This window comes from Neophocaena asiaeorientalis, unplaced genomic scaffold (genome assembly GCF_003031525.2).
Source record: "Neophocaena asiaeorientalis asiaeorientalis breed wild unplaced genomic scaffold, Neophocaena_asiaeorientalis_V1.1 scaffold220, whole genome shotgun sequence".
In the NCBI taxonomy this organism is placed as follows: domain Eukaryota; kingdom Metazoa; phylum Chordata; class Mammalia; order Artiodactyla; family Phocoenidae; genus Neophocaena; species Neophocaena asiaeorientalis.
Window position 1 is genome coordinate 1,346,197 of NW_020174042.1, and position 19,824 is coordinate 1,366,020.

Consider the following 19,824-nt stretch of genomic DNA (forward strand, 5'->3'; position numbering starts at 1 on the left):
GTCTCTGCACTCGTAACTCCAGGAAGGCAGGGGCTGCTTCTCACTCAGCTGCCTCTCCCCAGAACTGCCTGGCACTGGACTTTAGACACAGTGGGTGTGCTCATCATCTATCTCTTTTAAGTTTTTAACTAGTTTTCAAACAGTTATATTTGTACAGTTAAAAATGCAAATAATACCAAAGGATATACAATGAAGCTGAGTCTTTCTCCCAATCCTGACTTCGAGGCCGCTGTCCCTCTTAAAGGAACCAGTCTCTTTTGTGTCTCAACGAAGACATGGGCCTGTCTATGGAGACAAGGCCCACTTGTCACTTTTTATCCCCACAAACAGTCGTTTTCTGTACAAATGGTCCTCGACTCACAATGGTTTGACTTACAGTTTTTTGACCACTTTGGTGCAAAAGCGATAGGCATTCAGTAGAAACACACTTTGAAGTTTGATCTTTTCCCAGGCTGGTGATATGCGGTACAATACTCTCTTGTGACGAGTCCCAGTCAGCCACACGATCAGGAGGATGAACAACCGACACCCTTACAACCATTCTGTACCCAGACAACTACCCTGTTTTTCATTTTCAGTACAGTATTCAATAAATTACATGAGATATTCAGCACTTCGTTATAAAATAGGCTCTTTGTCAGATGATCTTGCCCAAATGTAAGCTAACGTAAGTGTTCTGAGAATATTTGAGGTAGGCTAGGCTAAGCTGTGATGTTCAGTAGCTTAGTATATTAAATGCATTTCAACTTACGATATTTTCAGTTTACAATGGGTTTATCAGGGTGTTACCCAATCATAAGTCGAGTAAGATATTGTACTTTGTTTTCATTTTATAGTAATATGTTGATCATTCCATATCAGTCATCCCCAAAATAGGTTTTATGAATATTTATTCATAAAAACCTTGGATTAGATAGGGGAATGTTACTATTATTATCTTAAAATTAAGACTATTGGAGAATGGATGATTAAAAGACTTTTGCCCAAGGGGTAGGACTAGACAGCAAGTCTTCCGACTTCCACCCCAGAGTGTTTTGCTCTAAGTTATATAGTTATTTGAAATTGCTGTTTATCTGTGTGGTGGAGGCCAGGAACAGTGTCCTTTCTTGTTCGCCACTTATAATTTATAAAAAGATAAGGAGAGGGCTTCCCTGGTGGCGCAGTGGTTGAGAGTCCGCCTGCCGATGCAGGGGACACGGGTTCGTGCCCCGGTCCGGGAAGATCCCACATGCTGCAGAGCGGCTGGGCCCGGGAGCCATGGCCGCTGAACCTGCGCTTCCGGAGCCTGTGCTCTGCAACAGGAGAGGCCACAACAGTGAGAGGCCCGCGTACCGCAAAAAAAAAAAAAGATAAGGAGAAATTCTGCCCAGAGCTGGGGTAGAGGGTCTTCTCCAAACATATCTGGGGAGTTTGGGCCTTTATGCCACCACAGTGTACCTTAAAGATTACCTGATGTGAACCCACTCTTGCTACCAACTCAAAAGTGAGTTGGGAAGACTTCCAACTAACAGGTTTATTTAAAACGCTGCAGACACAGTTACAACAGAAAACAGCTGCTTTCAAGTCCGCTCTTCCAGAGTTCTAGTTTTATACAATTGCACAATGTCACCTGCTCTGGACCTCTTAACCTCCTATCAAGCAAAACATGAGTCCAGCTCAGAGGTCTGTCCACATATTCGAGATTCACCATGCAACACATCCTTCATTTCCCTTCTTCCTCATGACTTATCAGTGCAAGAATTTTGGAAAGTTGTATACAGATAAGGCAAAAGAAGTTTGGAATTGTATGCACCCTTGAGAGGTGAATCCTAGCTTTCACAGATAGCTTCACAGAGCCCACTTTCTCTGCTAAGGATATCATTTTTTATTCATTTATGTCCCACCTTTCCCCTACTCTGAGAAGATAAGTGATTTCTTGAAGTGAATGTATCATAATCGTTAAAGAGGGCAAACACCCATTGAATAAATAAGGTCCAGCTTTGAGAGTAGAAATTAAATGTTCTCTGTTCTTTTCAGGGACACGTGGCCATCAGGAATAATGAGCAACCCATTTGCACACCTCGCTGAGCCTTTGGATCCTGCACAACCAGGAAAGAAATTCTTCAATTTGAATAAATTGGAGGATTCAAGATATGGTAGGTACATGGCTCTATGATGTAAGTGCTCTGATAGTAATTGGAATATCATTTGCATAATAAGTAAGCTACTTAATAAATTAGGCTTTAGGAGAGTTGGAAGAGGGAGTAGCAGAGATGGCTGAATGGTCTTGGGTTAACCACACAAATACACACCTTTCTTACATTGCTCGTTTTCAAGTAGATAATAATGATTATATATATGTAACATTTACATAACATTTAGTATAGAGAGTGTTTGTACATATATATTGTTTAATCTGAATAACAACCCTATCATGTTATGTTTAAAAACATAAGAAGTCCTGAGGAAGCTGAGGCCCAGAGAGAGTAAATGATATGATTAAATAACAACTATGTAGGTAGCAGAAGAGGATGAAAACACAAGACTTTTTTATTCCAACTCCTATGCTTCTCTATCTTTGTAGTCTTGCCTTTTCTGGATAATACTGGTAAATAATTCTCATGTATCCGGATGGACCATTTCTTTTATAAACAAAATAACTTTTCTTAATGAATTACCATTGTTTTATTCTAGAAAACACAGTTACCAATGACCACACTACATGGTGTTTAGGGGTTTATTTCCTTTGAAAGATGTATCTGACTATTCTTTAGTCTTATTATAATAATTGTAAAGGGGTTATCTTCTCATTTCTTAAACACTAGGTTTCATAAGAAATACTACTGTATGTGTGTGTACTTGCTAACAGTAATACAGTAAATTATCTAGACTCATGTCTTTCATGATGACTTAAGGGAAATTCTGTTACTGGATTCCAAGGCTAGGCAACCATTTATTATGAAAGATTTAAGTGTAATATTTTCTTTTTGCCTAGGCTGTTGGCATTTTCTAGTACTGAATGTCTCCTACATCCATTCAATAGTCTTATATTTTAAACTGTTGGAATCAGTTTAAATTTACTCTCTTTCCCTGCTGGAAGAATAGTGTGATGCCTTGTATCGAGTTTGTATGGAGTTTGGCTTTAGAGAGCTCTTATAATAAGATGTCTCATGGGTTTGGTTTTGTTATACTTTCTCCTTTACTCCTAGGACGACTACCATTTTCTATCAGAGTTCTCCTGGAGGCAGCCATTCGGAACTGTGATCAATTTTTGGTGAAGAAAAATGATGTTGAAAATATCCTAAATTGGAATGTCATGCAGCATAAGAACATAGAAGTGCCGTTTAAGCCTGCCCGCGTCATCCTGCAGGACTTCACGTGAGCCTCATGTCACTTCACTCTGTTTTTCTCTGCATCCCTTGTCAGCCTTTAAAGAAAGCTTCTTAAAAGCAAAAATAAAAAACACAGTGACTGCATAATTTTTCACTCAACATTCAGAGACGGTTGAAAGCAAAAGAGGGCAGTCATCCCAGACGGGAAGAGATAATCTCAGGCAAATCAGGATGCATACTCACTCCACCTTTTCCAGTGGCAAAGATCTTTGTCCTTGGTCTTCAAGATCCTAGTTCTAAGTGTACTAACAAAAGTTGAAAGAAACAGTATGGAGTGGAGCTATCTCGGAATCTTTTCGCCCCTATGTCCTATCACCCAAGGAGCCAGGTTTCAAACAGCTGTCCTTGGAACGTTGATATGTGTCACCTGAGGGGAGATACGTAGTTCACAAGGCGTGATGTGTTGCTGTTAAGCCTCTGTTCACATCCTGCTATTCCCAGGAATTGCTCCCTGTCACGGCTTCATTTTGAGACATTACCGTTTCATTTTGAAATGATGTTATTTTATTCCTTCTGGAGAGCAAATTTCATTTTTTTAGAGGAAAGATCACCCAAATTTTATTCTCTAATAAAAAGGAAGCATTCACTTAGTATAAATTTGATTCACAGCCTACTTTTCTGAATTATATCCATTCCTTTAAATTTGGTCTGAAGTTGAAGGGTGTGATCCGTATATCTTGTACAGGTCTTTGTCAGCCCACCATATGAAAAGGGAACAGTGATGGCAGAAAAAGTTCCAGAGTTTTTAATTGCCAGCTTTCCCACAGCTTCTCTGTTTAGACCATATTGGCTGTGACCTTCAATGCAGGGATAAAATTGCATATAGAGATACCACTCAGTCGCGGCACTTATTACTGATGTGATTTCTGCTGAAGGGAATGTGTTTAGACACTTTCACTTTTCTAACACATCCATTGTTAGCACCACTGATGAAACAGCCGATGAAACAGCCCCATTGCCAATATTATCAGCAGAGGCAAAAGCTGAAAAATCCCATGGCACTTGTTTAACCGATTTGTTTTCTGCTTAATCTCCCTTTTCTTAGGGGTGTGCCAGCTGTGGTTGACTTTGCTGCCATGCGTGATGCTGTGAAAAAGTTAGGAGGGAATCCAGAGAAAATAAACCCTGTCTGTCCCGCTGACCTTGTCATTGATCATTCCATCCAGGTTGATTTCAACAGAAGGTGAGAGACTAGGATGAATAGTTGGGTTTTCTGCTCTGTGCAAAATCTCAGAGTGTAAGTCTTTTTTGTGTGTAAAAGGGAACCCTCCTGCACTGTTGGTGGGAATGTAAATTGATACAACCACTATAGAAAACAGTATAGAGTTTCCTTAAAAAACTAAAAATAGAACTATCATATGACCCAGCAATCCCACTACTGGGCATATACCCTGAGAAAACCATATTTCAAAAAGACTCATGTACCACAATGTTCATTGCAGCACTATTTACAATAGCCAGGACATGGAACCAACCTAAATGTCCATTGACAGATGAATGGATAAAGAAGATGTGGCACGTATATACAATGGAATATTACTCAGCCATAAAAAGAAACGAAATTGAGTTATTTGCAGTGAGGTGGATGCACCTAGGGTCTGTCATACAGAGTGAAGTAAGTCAGAAAGAGAAAAACAAATACCGTATGCTAACACATATATATGGAATCTAAAAAAAAAAAAAAAAAAAAAGTTACTGATGAACCTAGTTGCAGGGCAGGAATAAAGAGGTAAACATAGAAAATGGACTTGAGGACACAGGGTGGGAGGGTGAAGCTGGGGCAAAGTGAGAGTAGCATCCGCATATATACACTACCAAGTGTGAAATAGTTGGCTGGTGGGAAGCAGCAGCATAGCACAGGGAGATCTGCTTGGTGCTTTGCGATGACCTACAGGGGTGGGATAGGGAGGATGGGAGAGAGGCTCAAGAGGGAAGGGATATGGGGACACATGTATGCATATGGCTGATTCACTTTGTTGTACAACAGAAACTAACACAGTATTGTGAAGCAATTATTCTCCAATAAAGATCTATTAAAAAATTAAAAAAAGAAGAAAAATCTTTAAAAAGTATATTCAGGAAAACTCAAACTTAATAAATATTTTCCCCTGAAGTTTTTTTTTTTTCCAGGGTGGGGGCAGGGGGGATTAAGTCTTTTTTTTTTTTTTTCTATTTACTTCTTGGGTGAGAACAGCCTGTGTTTAAGCTTGAAGTCTGGGTGAAAAACACATACAAATTCTGCCATGAGAGCTTGTCAATACAAGTATGTGTTTGACTTGAAAAGAGTTTGGCTTTTTTTTTTTTTTTCCAACCACTGGAGTCTTATTCCTTTTTGATTCCAAGTAACTATTTCATATCTGGCCATCTCTGCCTCTCCACGTGGGTGTCCATAAACTCTATCCTTTTCCTTTTTTCCTCCTATTGTTCAGGATATCCACTTCTCTCTTGCTGCTAAAATCGTACCAACAACCTACCAATCCTACCAATAAAATCTCAGTAGCAGAAGACAATAAGAATTTATTTCTTACACATCTACAAGTTGGGTGGGAGCTCAGCTGAGCTCAGCTGAATGCAGTTGGGCAGCTGTGCCTCACCCAGCCTTGGCTGGGTTGACTGCTTACTCTGCACTGCACATCGGTAGGGCAGCTGGGACAGCTCCATTCTATGTGTGCTTCTTTGGGAGCCCAGGCTAAAGGAGAAAGCAGCTATGTGGTGATCACAGAGGCTCAAGAAGGCAAGCGGGACCCTGCAGCATCTCTTGAGGCTTAGATGAGGACTGACATAGGATCACTTCTATTCACAATCACATTAATCAAAGCAAGTTGCACAATTTAGCCCAAAGTCAGGGGTGAAGGAGTACACTCCAGTAACTGCAAGGTTACACAATGAGGATTTGGATACAAGGAGGGCAACCAGGTACTACTAGAAGGCTGATATCTTAACCTAGAAGTATAACTAAATAAAATTATTTCCAACTTTAGATAGAACTTTAGTTAGAAAGAAATAACTGTTCTGCATACAATGCTGGGGAAATTATTTGATAGAGAGAACAGTTCATATGATTTAAAGCATTAATATTTTAAAAATTAAATCATCAAAGATTTTGAAGAAAATTTATATAGTGTCAAATGTCTTGATGAGAAAAACCTTTCTAAATTTAGAAGCAATGAATGAAACAAAGGGGAAAAAAAATCTATAGATTTAATGACTTCAAAGTTACCAGGAGATAACTTGAAAAATATTTTCAATAAAGAGTTAATATCCCTAATATATAAAGAGTATGTATAATCTATTAAAAAATAGTAAAACCCAGCAAATAAATGGGCAAAGGAAAGTGGACATTTCACAATAAAAGGAAATACAAATGGTAAACAATATATAAAGCCTTTTCAACTTTACAAGTAATAAAAAGGTAAATTAAATCCTTGAGATACCATTTTCTCTTAACATAGTTTAGAAAATAAATGTTATTAATTATAAATGTGTCATGAGGGAGACACTTTTATACACTGCTGATAACACTACAAATTAGAAATGAAAGCAATGTGCCATATCCTTTGTCCTGGAATTTCCACTTCTAAACATACACTTTATAGATATCTGAAATTCAGCAAAAGCTTAATGACTAAATAGTGCTTATTAAAGTATTATTTATAATAGTGAAAACTTAAAAGCATTCTAGGTGTCCAAAAAAGGAGAGTGATTTATTAAATTATGGTACATCCTTAAAGTAAATTATTAAGTAACCTTTACGGTTATATTTTAATCCTTAATAACATTTGGAACATGCTCATGTCTTGGCTCAATGAGCTAGATAAAAATTGCATGTATAGAGTGATCTCAGCTCGATGAAACTCTAGGCAAAGATTACAAAATTGGAAAGAGAAGTGCCAAACTGCTAAGCGATTGTAACTATTCTTTATTTTTACAATAAAAAGCTATTGTTTTTATAATAGAAAGTCATTTAAGAATATGAAACCAACCACTCAAAGGAAAAAAAAAAGCAAAAACGTTTATTTGCTTCCTTGGGGATTTAAGTGGGTTCCATACAGCCTCAAGAGAAATGTAGAAACTGGTCATTCTCAAATTAGTATTGCCAATATCCAAACCAGAGAAATTCAGGAATAGAGAGAAAACTGCTTTGTCCCCTGAATTGATGGTTCTTGGAACAAACAGACTGGATACTTGCTAGCTCTTTCCTTTTCTTTGGACTCAACCCATCCTTGGGCAGCATGTCTTTTTTTTTTTTTTTCCTTAAATCACATGAGCTCAATTTAATGTTTTGATTTCAAAGGGAAGAGTTAAATTTACACAAACTATTATCCTATTGGAGAGTATGTTTCCTAAAGTCCCACTTCAGAAAGTATTGAAAGGAGCCTCACAAAATCATGGGCAACTTTTTCTTGAAGACTCATTGGTGTTGATGGATTTACCTTCATTTCCCTGGCCTGGAAGGTGAAAGTACTGGTGGAGACAGAATTGTAATTGTTTTAATGTCTAAAGTTATTTGACTCAAAACTCAAAAGAGCTCCTGACAATTAAGCAGGTAAAGAATCTGAGTCAGCACCAAGTTCATTGTGACTTGGTTTCCTCCTTAAACCTTGACATCCATCAACTCTGGTTTCAATTTTTTATGGACCTTTTTCATTTATACTGTAATACTAAAAACATTATGATGAAAATAGCAAAGTCTAAGGGTGAACTTTGATCCAAAATGATATCCAAATCTAGCAAACACTTCTTTTTTTTTAATGAAAGAGAAACACTTCTATGAGAAGTATTTTCTTTTTTTAATAAATTTATTTATTTTTGGCTGTATTGGATCTTCGTTGCTGTGCACAGCTTTCTCTAGTTGCGGTGAGCAGGGGCTACTCCTCGTTGCGGTGTGCAGGCTTCTCATTGCAGTGGCTTCTCTTGTTGCGGAGCACGGGCTCTAGGTGCGCAGACTTCAGCAGTTGTGGCACGTGGGCTAGTCAGTAGTTGTGGCACGTGGGCTCAGTAGTTGTGGCTCGCGGGCTCTAGAGTGCAAGCTCAGTAGTTGTGGCGCATGGGCTTAGTTGCTCCGTGGCATGTGGGATCTTCCCGGACCAGGGCTCGAACCCGTATCCCCTTCATGGGCAGGTGGATTCTTAACCACTGCACCACCAGAGAAGCCCGAGAAGTATTTTCATTGCTAGTGTTTTGTTTTTATTTCTTGAGTTTGGTTTTGCAATTTGACCTCCCAGTCTCTTTCCTCATTTTTGTAAGGAATTAAGTGTGATATCTCAGCTTTTGTGGAACTGTGTGCTGTGGGCTTATTTCCAGCTATTTCCAGAATGAAGTAAGGAGTGGTGGGATGGTGAATTTTCTCAGTTAAGTATTTCTAAGCTCTTTCCCTGCTGTGAATAATAGTAATTGGCTTCACACCATCTTTAGGAATCAAGGATCTAACTAATGCATTATTGTAATGTTTTACAAAGTTATCTCAGAAATAACCTTTTTTAAAATCCCAACAAGAATATCATAGCAATTTCTGACCAGATTTCATGAGTGTCAAAACTATCTTCTCTATAAATACTGTCTGTGAATTTCTAGAGTACCATTAAATGTAATACTCAGAAACTTTGAACTACATCCAAATCTGATTTCAACTTACGTAAATAAGGAGAAATTTCCTCTTTAGTGTGTGAGGCCATTCACATTCAGAGATCTTATTGAAAGCTCACCAGATTGGGTAAATCTAGGAAAGTTCTGAGTGGTGGAAAAATCTGAATTCTAGGTCTGTTTATTCATTCGAATAACTAGAACTAAGTTAACGAGCCAAGGTTAGCATGAAAGATTTTTTGTTTTAGTGAGTAAATAGGGTTGTTTTTTAAATTTTATTTTTAATTTATTTTTAATTTTAACTTTTTTTTTTTTTACCTAGAATTTAACATATCTTAAAGCAGCCTAAGCATTTCTGGCTTCTGCTTGTCCTGTGACTATGTCATGTATATCGAACTGACGGTCCCAGCATTCTCTGGGGTAAATGGTCCTCTTCCAACCTTGCTTCTGTTGTGAGAAACTCTGAAATCCTCTGGAGACAAGAGGACAAGGCATAATGACTGGGAGTCCACATGGGCTCAGAGCTCAGCAGAAGAGATGGGGCGGCAGGGCCATACATGATTAAGAATAACGTTCCAAGATGCCTTCCCTTTTTTTTTTGTAAAATTAAATCCATTTAACAGACCTACTGTATGTCAGTATTTATTCAAGAAGCAGGTTAGTCTAGAAAAGTAGAGAGATTAGGGAATGCACAGCTTGAATGCAGTTAGTAAGTGTAGGAACCAAATCACTAACTTGGAGAGTCAGGGGGGCTCTTCCAGGAGTGTCACTTAATCTGGGTCCCCAGGCATGTTTACCAAAGAGCAAAGAGCTGGAAAGATATTCTACACAGAGAGAACAGAGCATGCAAAGGCATGAGGGAAGTGGGGTGTGAGAGAGTATGAGGGCCACAGTGCAGCTGAAACTAAAAGTTTGGACTGGAGAATGAGAGAGGACTCATGAAGGAAGTCTGACGTCAGACTGAAGGACCTTGTTTTTTTTTTTTTGCGGTACGCGGGCCTCTCACTGCTGTGGCCTCTCCCGTTGCGGAGCACAGGCTCCGGACGCGCAGGCCCAGCGGCCATGGCTCACGGGCCCAGCCGCTCCGCGTCATGTGGGATCTTCCCGGACCGGGGCATGAACCGGTGCATCGGCAGGCGGACTCTCAACCACTGCGCCACCAGGGAAGCCCGAGATCAGCAAACTTTTACTGTAAAGGGCCAACAGTAAATACTTTAGGTTTTGTTGGCCACATACTGTCTCCGTTTATTTGTTTTCCAACCTTTAAAAATATAAAAATTATTCGTTGCTTGACAGCCAAACATATACCGTATTGGGCCAGATTTGACTCATGAACCATAGTTTGTAGACCAAGCCCTGCTGTAAGATACTCTCAGAAATTGATTCCATCAAAGCAACTGACACTTATCTGGAAGAATATTCACATCAAAAGGAAAAGAAAAAAATCCGCATGGTAACTGAATGTGTATTTGTAGAGTAAATAAGTGCCTCCAGTCTTTTTCTTCTCAAGCAGTGCCTGCCTACCCATGTTCATCTGGCAGACTCCCCCTTGCCCTCCAGACTACATCGATGTCATCACCTCCTGGAAGGCATCCCTGGCTCCCTGGTCTGAGTTCATGGCCCTGTCTGGGTGCTCCCATGGCACCCTGTACTTCCCGTATCATGACATTAATAATCACACTCTCATGGTTGCCTGGTTGCTGGTCTGTGTCTCTCGCTAGGCTCTGAGCTCCAGCTGGGCAGCACACATGCCCCTTCTGCACATTTGTATGCCCAGCATGTGGCACCAGGTAGGCTCTGTAGATCATTAACAAGTGACAGAAGAAAGTGGGTATAGTGGTTAAGGTAGAGGCTCCAGGACCAGTCAGACCTGGGTTCAGGTGACCACTCTGTAATGTACAAGCATCTGACCTTGGAGAAGTTAACTAATCTTTCTGTGCCTCCGCTTCCTCTTCCATACATTGGGGTAATGGTAGTACCTACGTGAGGGGTTGTTATGATGATTGAATGAGTTCATGTGTGTAAAGCACTTAGAGCCTACGATGCACCATGCAGTCTTGCACTTTGGCTCCTGCTGCTATTATTATTATGGTAGTTGTTGCTATTACCACCACCACCATCGCTGCTACAGTTTCTGCAACTACTACTACAGGGAGGCAGCATAGGGACTTAGAGCATCATTCTTGAGTCAGACTGCCTGGGTGTCAATACCAATTCCATCATTTACTAGCTGTGAGGTCCCGAACAAGTTTCTTACCCTCTCTGTGTCTGTTTCCTCTTTTGAAAAATGTGGATATTAGTTGCTCCTAGCTCAAAGGGCTATTTTGAAGACTAAATTAGAAAATAAATGTAAAGCACTTTGGGGCCTAGTTCATAGTAATGTCAATAAGTGTTAACTATCAATTAGTGAAGTCTGACTTGGGTCTTAGCTATTAATTTCACTATCATATCCTATGTTCACTCAACCCATGACAGTTTGTAAGCACTTCCTGTGTGCTAACCATGCCGAGTTGTCACTATGACTTACTCTACCTCAAAACAATGTAGTTTGATTATAAAAATTCTGAAAAAAATAAAAAAAATAAAATAAAAAGTCTGGAAAAGCTTCCTGATGCCCTGAATTGTCCATGTCAGTCCTGATGAACTGAATGACTTGGAGCAAACCTCAGTATATAATCTGCGCTTTACTCACGTCCTTGAGTGGCACCATCCTCCTCATAAGCCTCCTTTTGCAAGATAGGAGATTGTGATTCTATAAATTCCTGTGCCTCCTGGCATCACTGGTTCCCTACCTCCCAACATAAAACAGATGAAAATGCCAGCCCAGATATGGCTCAGCTCAGAGAGGTGTTGTAACAAGGTCATAGGTAAGAAAGGAGTACAGAAAGAAAGCTGCTTTAAATATCTAAGCTGCTACTGTCATCATAAATGTCTTGAGTCTGTTCCTAAGAGTCAGACTTTATGATTAGAATAGTTTTAACTTAAATCCACTTAATGTTTTCTACCCACCATGTTTAAAGGCATTATAAAAATCACCTGAACCAAAAAATAATTATTCTTTTTACTTTCTTTAATTACCTCTTTCCCATGTTAACGAATGCACACCACCACCCAGCAAGCCTGCTCATGAAACTGCCATTTTCTTTATTATCACCTATAAATTTGACCAGTAACATTTTACGCCTTAAAATTTATACATTTAGTCTTTCTCTTTGACAGGGCAGACAGTTTACAGAAGAATCAAGACTTGGAATTTGAAAGAAATAGAGAACGATTTGAATTTTTAAAGGTATGGGCAGAGTCTGGCTCCGTTGGTTGATTCTTTATGTGTGTGGGGTATGAGGAAGAGGTGCCAAGGAGGTGAGCTGCATAAAGGTGTGTCTGGTATTCATAGTGTTCTCCCCATTTTTCAATCCTAGTGGGGCTCTCTGGCCTTTCGCAACATGCGGATTATTCCTCCTGGCTCAGGAATCATCCACCAGGTGAATCTGGAGTATTTGGCAAGAGTGGTATTTGATCAGGATGGATATTACTACCCAGACAGTCTTGTGGGCACGGATTCGCACACTACCATGATTGATGGTTTGGGCGTTCTCGGTTGGGGTGAGTGTTCTTCTGGGCTCCTATTCCACTTATGCTGTTCTATGTAAACACCTTGATTTACTTTGATACCCTTACATCCCAGCAGCATGAATTTGAGTGACCACAAATATCAGAGAGGTTTTTTTGGTCTGTTTTCCAGTAATTTCCAGTACCCAGAAAAGTGTCTGATGCCTTTTAGGCACTCAGTATAATGTTTGGAAGAATGAATTGGAATAAGCAGCTGGAATTGGAATAAGCAGCTGGAATTGGAATAAGCAGCTGGAATTAGAATAGGCGAAAATCAGCTGGGGTGTTTGTTAAAAACAGCGACTCCTTGAAGCCCATTCTTCTTTTTAGTGTGGAATCAAGGGGATTTTGACACAGGTGTTTGGGGGACCACACTTTGAGAAACACTTGTTAAAAATTCTATAGAGGGAAATAGAGAAAAGATAACTGTCCTTTATGGAAATATAACTCTACACTAGTAAAACACTATAAGTGGGTTGACTACTTGTTAATCACAGTGAACTATGCCTGAGGGATATCGTGAGGACTAAGGAAAGCATTACTCTGTCACGCCTTTCCACACAGGTGTGGGTGGTATCGAAGCAGAAGCTGTCATGCTGGGCCAGCCAATCAGCATGGTGCTTCCCCAGGTGATTGGCTACAGGCTGATGGGAAATCCCCACCCCCTGGTAACATCCACTGACATCGTGCTCACCATCACCAAGGTAACAATGTGCTGCCTCTTCTGTGGTCTGAGTCGCAGTGACAAATAGGAGGAAAGTCCATGATGGCGTCTCTCTTGGTTTCCATGTGCTCTAGAAGTGCTAGGAAACAGTACGTTTATGACTTTAAAAGAGATGACATAAGGAGAGAACTCTGCAGTTAGGTTCCAGATCATTATGTTCATTTTACTCTTCTGTTGCTGCATGGATCTTTTTCTTTAAAAAAATTTTTTGAAATTGTGAAACAGTTTAAATACACAGAAGTTAAAATGACATTTATACGCCCACCATGTAGACTTAACAGATGGTAACATTTTGCTGTATTTGCTTCAGAGCTCTCTCTGTATGTATATTTTTTAAGAAGTGAAATGTAATATTTATGGCTAAAGCCACCCTCTTCATTTCTAGAGATAATCACTGTCTTGAGGTTATAAGAAATCATTTCCATGCATATGTTTATACTTCTACATTTTTTCCACATGGTTCTTCTTTATATGAAAATAACTATGAATAATTTTTGACTATTTAAAATTCCATTCTCTGTATTATAAGTTACATTATTGTAACAGATGTTTCTCCAAGCTGGAAAATATTAGTTTTGTTTTGTTTTGTTTTTCATTTGCCCTTGTCAGAAATAATCCTTTTTGGTGATTTGCTTGCTTTGCAAAAAGAAGGCAGTTTCATTTTGAAAGACTATTAGAAAAGTAATTTCTTTTTTATTATCACACAAGTTTTTCTGGTTGTATAGTTTGAAGGCTTGGGTTATGTGGGATGGATGCTATACTTTTGATTTAATAGTCATGGACATCGGAATCGGATTTATTTGAACACTATAGCTCATCAGAGATGTCCACATCGTTCAAGTGTGGAATAATATAGGCTCTGCCCACAAAATTTGGCAGAATTCCATGTAACCAAAAGGGCCTGTCCGTGTGGTCGTCCACACTTCATACAGCTGATTTCATGCAGAGCCAAGCCAGTCATGAGGCTCCAGCCCTGGCTGATGGCTTGTATGGAAAAGGTGTGAGAGTCAGACTGCCTGGATCTTTTGGTTACATTTGACTTATACCTGTGTTCAGGATATTTTTTCATTATACCCTTGAAAACAAGGCATTTGCTTATTCAACAAGTGCAAATCATAATTTATTCAAGTTGAAAGAATTTATTTAATTTTTAGAAAGAAGTTTTCTCATTTGGCAAAACTTTTCTTATTATTTGTGTTTTTATATTACTTTTTCTTTCTTTTTAAAGGAATGTTTCAACATAATTTTAGATTTACAGGGGACTTGATGTAAAGGTAATACAGAGTTCCTGTTACCTTTCTCCCAGCTTCCCCAGATGTTAACATCTTACATAACCATGGTATATTTATCAGAAACAGAAGTAGTTAACATTGGTATGACATTTTTAACTAAACTAGAAACTTCACCAGTTTTTTCAGTAATCCCTTTTCTGTTCGAGGATCTACTCCAAGATACCATGTTGTATTTAGTTGGCCTTACTTTTTAAGTTTTATTTTTAAAAGTAATCAAACATATGTTGGGCTAATTCATTTTTTGTGTTTACTCACAAGGCTACTTTATGAGAATTGCAAGGGGATAGTTCTGCATTTTAAATACAGGTTATCAAGTCTCAAACTCTGCTATTGTTCTGTTGCTCAGCACCTCCGCCAGGTTGGGGTAGTGGGCAAATTTGTCGAGTTCTTCGGGCCAGGGGTAGCCCAGTTGTCCATTGCCGACCGAGCTACAATTGCCAACATGTGTCCAGAGTATGGAGCCACTGCTGCCTTTTTCCCAGTTGATGAAGTCAGTATCAAGTACCTGGTGCAGACAGGTAAGTGCAGAACCCTGAAAACAGAAGGCCGTTTCTAAAGTTCATAGAACACTGAGAATTGGAGCACTACCTTCTGCCTCTGTCCCTCGATTAAATAGTTGAGGCACTCAACCTAAAGAAGAGAAGAGAAGGGATGGTGGGGAGGGGAAAGCTGCAAAATACATCCAGAGATGAGATTAGTTTCTATGGCTCGAGAGGTGGCCACCGAACCTCTTACTGATCTGGTACCGAATTTGTAACATCTACTGATTTGAAACCAATGGTTTCAGAGAAGTTGAACACTTTCTTAAACTGAAACCTAAAAGAAATTTCTCCTGCATGTCTTCGTGGAGAGGATGACAGGGGATGTAATGAACACTGGGGCCCAACAACAGGTCATGATAAATGTTAACAAAGATCAGACAGTCATCTGTTATAAGGTCCATGCTGAAAGCTGATGACCTTTACAATTCAGTTAAAATGAAGAGGAGAAAAAAAAAGAATGCTGATCTGTTGTGGATCCAAGAATCAAGCTCTCGAACAGGCTTATTTAACTGTCAGAAAACTGGGAGAACTCCGTGTCCATTGGGCAAACCGTAGGTATTATTTCCTGCAACCAGGGTCTTGATCAGAATGAAACAGCAGAGCTTTCAGGGTCATATTCCTGGTGATATAGCATCACGAGTTAGGACTTTGAACTCAAATCTAAACTCAGCTTCGGATCCTGGTTCTGCCATTTACGGCCCATGTTCCATGGGAAAGTTAATCTTCTTGAGCCACTATTTCCCCATCCATAAATGAGGATAATAACAGTGCTTTTCTCATAAGGTCATGATAAAGGATTAGAGAATGAAATAATGCATTTAAAATGTTTAGCACACAGTGCTGGGCACACAGCTGGTGATCTGTGGTGGGAGACTGCGGGGATTACTATAACAAGAATCATGTGGAATGCTGAGGGTCTGTGGCCAGTTGAAGGCAGATGCGTCGGAGGTATGCTTTGACAATTCGCTGAGGCTTAGGCTCCTCTTAATTAAGACCCATAACCAAAGAGAGATGAGTGCTTATAAGTGAGAATCTTCTACAGAAAATGGTCACTTCGATAGAACAGCAGATCAGTCAATGGCCCCTAGTAAACAGCAGCATCGGCTAGAGAGTCAGACTGTTAGCCTGAAAGCTGCAACATCAGCAGAGCTCTTGGTGTGTGTTTAAGTGAAATGCCCATTCCTTGTATAGCTTCTGGTAGAGGCATTAGTTTAATCAGGAAATATTAACATCTGTTACTTGTTACTTCTTAAAATGCCCATTAGGTCGTGATGAAGAAAAAGTAAAGCATATTAAAAAGTATCTTCAGGCTGTAGGAATGTTTCGGGATTTCAGTGACCCCGCTCAAGACCCAGACTTTGCCCAGGTATGAGAGTGCCTTTCATAAGGTCATGATAAAGGATTAGAGAATGAAATAATGCATTTAAAATGTTTAGCACACAGTGCTGGGCATGTGTTTCCTCTTTCTCAAGCCTGTGGTTTTAGTTGTGAATGTGTTTTCTTGGGGGGTGTATTTGTAGGAAATTAGTCACTGCCAAGTTATCGCAGAAGAACAGGGTGTTCAAAGGCTAAAAAATCAAAAAGATAAGGAATTGTAGACATAAAATAACGTAACTTGTCCCATTCTTCCTGGCCATTAGGTTGAGTATGCTCCCGCTACCCACCGCTTTTTTTTAAAATAAATTTAATTAATTAATTAATTTTTTGGCTCCATTGGGTCTTCGTTGCTGTGCGCGGGCTTTCTTTAGTTGCGGTGCGCGAGCTTCTCACTGCGGTGGCTTCTCTTTTTGCAGAGCATGGGCTCTAGGCGTGAGGGCTTCAGTAGTTGCAGCACGTGGGTCCTAGAGTGTGTGGGCTTCAGAAGTTGCGGTGCATGGGCTCGTTAGTTGCGGCTCGTGGGCTCTAGAGCGCAGGCTCAGTAGTTGTGGCTCACAGGCTTACTTGCTCCGCGGCATGTGGGATCTTCCCAGACCAGGGCTTGAACCCATGTCCCCTGCGTTGGCAGGCAGATTCTTAACCACTGCGCCACCAGGGAAGCCCTGCTCTCCTTTTTTGCTTTACTCCTCTTATGTGGAAGATCTTTGGAAAAGGAGTTTAGAAGGACTGGAGCTATTTAAAGGCTGATAAGCACATCATTATTATAGATGGGGAAAGAAATGGAGGTGCAAGCGAATCAATTTGTTCTGATTTACCCATAGACGTGCTTATCTTCATTCATTTTCTAGGGTGCAAACTGAATCCACATTTTTCTCAGCAGCCAAGATTGAAGGGTAAACCAGATGTGGGATCCTTGTTTCGTTTCATATTACATTGATGGAAGGAAATATTCAATTAGACTAGGGCCCATTTCTTGGCATTGATGAGTTAATGGCTGCATTCCCCCAGTCATCTTAGAAAAATTACAATGGTTTATCTATCATTTCAGTAGAAAATCCATCTCATTGACTAACTTAAGCAATAAAAAGGATGTATGAGCTGCTTTGCAAAGATGGCTGAGTGAAAGACCCTGGAGGCAGCCACAATGCCCACCCTGGTCTTTCTGAGAGGTGGCAAGGCTTCTGCCTGTCCCATGCTACCAAAGTGCTCATCTGGAACTCTGGAAATTCATCCCTTCAGTGTAAAATGGACATTGACTTCCTTGGTTTTGAATGTGGTAGTTTAGTTTATTTTTATTGTTGTGGTGTTTTAAATTCTCTGGCACGGCTGTGTTTTTTTCTTTGTGAGTATAATGTCAATTCCACGGTTCCTTTTCTTTTGGGTGCACAGGTTGTGGAGTTAGATTTGAAAACAGTAGTGCCTTGCTGCAGTGGACCCAAAAGGCCTCAGGACAAAGTTGCCATATCTGACATGAAAAAGGACTTTGAGAGCTGCCTTGGAGCCAAGGTAGGGACCTGGGAGAGGTGGGTAGAAATCCTCCCCAATCCTGCCCCATGCTTGGCTTCTTTGTGCACAGGCTTCACCGCCCTCGATGATGAGTCTTCCTGAAGCCTTGGTGCTGCGGGCGTTTCCTCTCCATCCTATAGTCCTCGATGCCTCCCTCTGCATTAGCTAAGAGCCAGGCAGCTTCCTTAGAGCACTTGATTGCCTGTAAACACAACTCAACCCTCCTTTTCAAAAGCATACCTCCTTTTCACATGACTCACCACGGTGTTCACTCGGCTTGCCCACACTTTTCTGGCCACTGTACTTTTGTTCATGCCATCCCCTGCCTGCATGTCCCTTCCCCGTCTGCATGCCCTAATCTCTCAGCTCTTCCACAATGTGGCCTCAGATCCCATAGCACAAAGTCATCTCTCCCTCATTTGAACCTTCATGGCATCAGTGGGAAACCCTGTGACGGTGTTTCATAGCCTTAAATTTCACTGTTGGTACTGTATAATGTGCATGTCTGATTTCCTTTACTACACTGTAGATTGAGGATAGGATTTATGCAGTCACCTTTGTATCCCACAAAGTGCCCAGCATAGTATCTTGTACACAGTAGATTTTCAATGAAGATTTTTCAAATGAATAAGATTTGTGATGGATTTTATCCACGGGATGCCAGCATTTTACCAAATGTTCAGCTGCACTGTGTTAGCCTTACTGCTTATGATTGGTTGAATCTGGCCAAAATGGCACCTTTTTCTAAATTTCCATAAAGGTTAGTATCAGCGCCCTCAGTGTAGCCATTACATCTGTACTAATTAGCTCTAATTAGACTCAGCTAAATTTGTAGTTTATTCTTTCGGTATTTGAGGTGGGGAAGAATTGTTAATAATTTCAAAGTAAAATCAGATTCAGAAATCATGACTCCCTTTTATAAAGATTTAAAAAGAGTAAATTTAATTTCTCTGTAGCATTTCAGAGTTTACCAGCTGAGATGTTTATGTTTTGTTAAGAATTGGCCTTTAAAACTATAGTTACCAAAGTATTTCTTCTTCTTCCAAAGTGAGAACTTTTGATCATATATTTTTTTTTCTTTTTTTCTTCCTATAGCAAGGATTTAAAGGATTCCAGGTTGCTCTGGACCATCATAATGACCATAAGACATTTATCTATAATAATAGCGAGTTCACCCTTGCTCACGGTTCTGTGGTAATCGCTGCCATTACTAGCTGCACTAACACCAGTAATCCATCTGTGATGTTAGGAGCAGGTAAGTGCCTTTGATGGTCATGTGGACGTGTGGGTGAAAATTTCCCAAGACATAACCCAGGGGCTTAACTGAGTTCTACATATAGTTCCCTGAACCTTATCCTTTCCAGATGCAGAGATTAATTGGCCCAGAAATGTTTACACAATAAATAATGCAAAGTATTTAAAGTAGTATAGTCTTTAGAATCAACACAGAAAGAAGGAGAAGAGAGGAAAGAAAGATGAATTTCTGGTAAAGCCTAGAATCTTATGTCAGACTTTAGAAGAAAAAACCTGTTTTCATTTCACAGACTGTTTTCTCCATAAAACCCCTGATAGGCCTTTTTGTACAGTAGAATTTAGTCTGTCTTAGATGCATTGTCAAGTGCATCTGAATTATGGCACAGGGCACTGGTCGATAAAACTTATCTACCTATTATGCAATTCTGTTTAATTATTTAATATTTACAGGCAGAGTTTCATTACTCTAATGTCCCTTTAGTTTCCAAATTTTAAAATATCCCTAAGAGTTCCTCTTGTGTCCACAAACAGTTCTTTCTTTATGAATTGGACAAGTGCGTAAGGAG

General features: G+C 39.9%; 1 protein-coding gene across 2 annotated transcripts in view; it reads left to right on the forward strand.

The window, feature by feature from the left end:
- ACO1 (aconitase 1) overlaps window positions 1-19,824 on the forward strand; it is a 65,085-nt gene that overhangs the window by 19,355 nt on the left and 25,906 nt on the right. For both annotated transcript variants that reach the window (XM_024753801.1, XM_024753802.1), the window contains exons 2-11: window positions 2,017-2,135; window positions 3,189-3,357; window positions 4,417-4,554; window positions 12,174-12,243; window positions 12,374-12,557; window positions 13,128-13,267; window positions 14,926-15,097; window positions 16,387-16,487; window positions 17,888-18,004; window positions 19,100-19,259. In XM_024753801.1, the coding sequence (XP_024609569.1) occupies window positions 2,039-2,135; window positions 3,189-3,357; window positions 4,417-4,554; window positions 12,174-12,243; window positions 12,374-12,557; window positions 13,128-13,267; window positions 14,926-15,097; window positions 16,387-16,487; window positions 17,888-18,004; window positions 19,100-19,259 (1,348 nt within the window). In that variant the 5' untranslated portion in view covers window positions 2,017-2,038. The remainder of the gene's footprint in view (window positions 1-2,016; window positions 2,136-3,188; window positions 3,358-4,416; window positions 4,555-12,173; window positions 12,244-12,373; window positions 12,558-13,127; window positions 13,268-14,925; window positions 15,098-16,386; window positions 16,488-17,887; window positions 18,005-19,099; window positions 19,260-19,824) is intronic.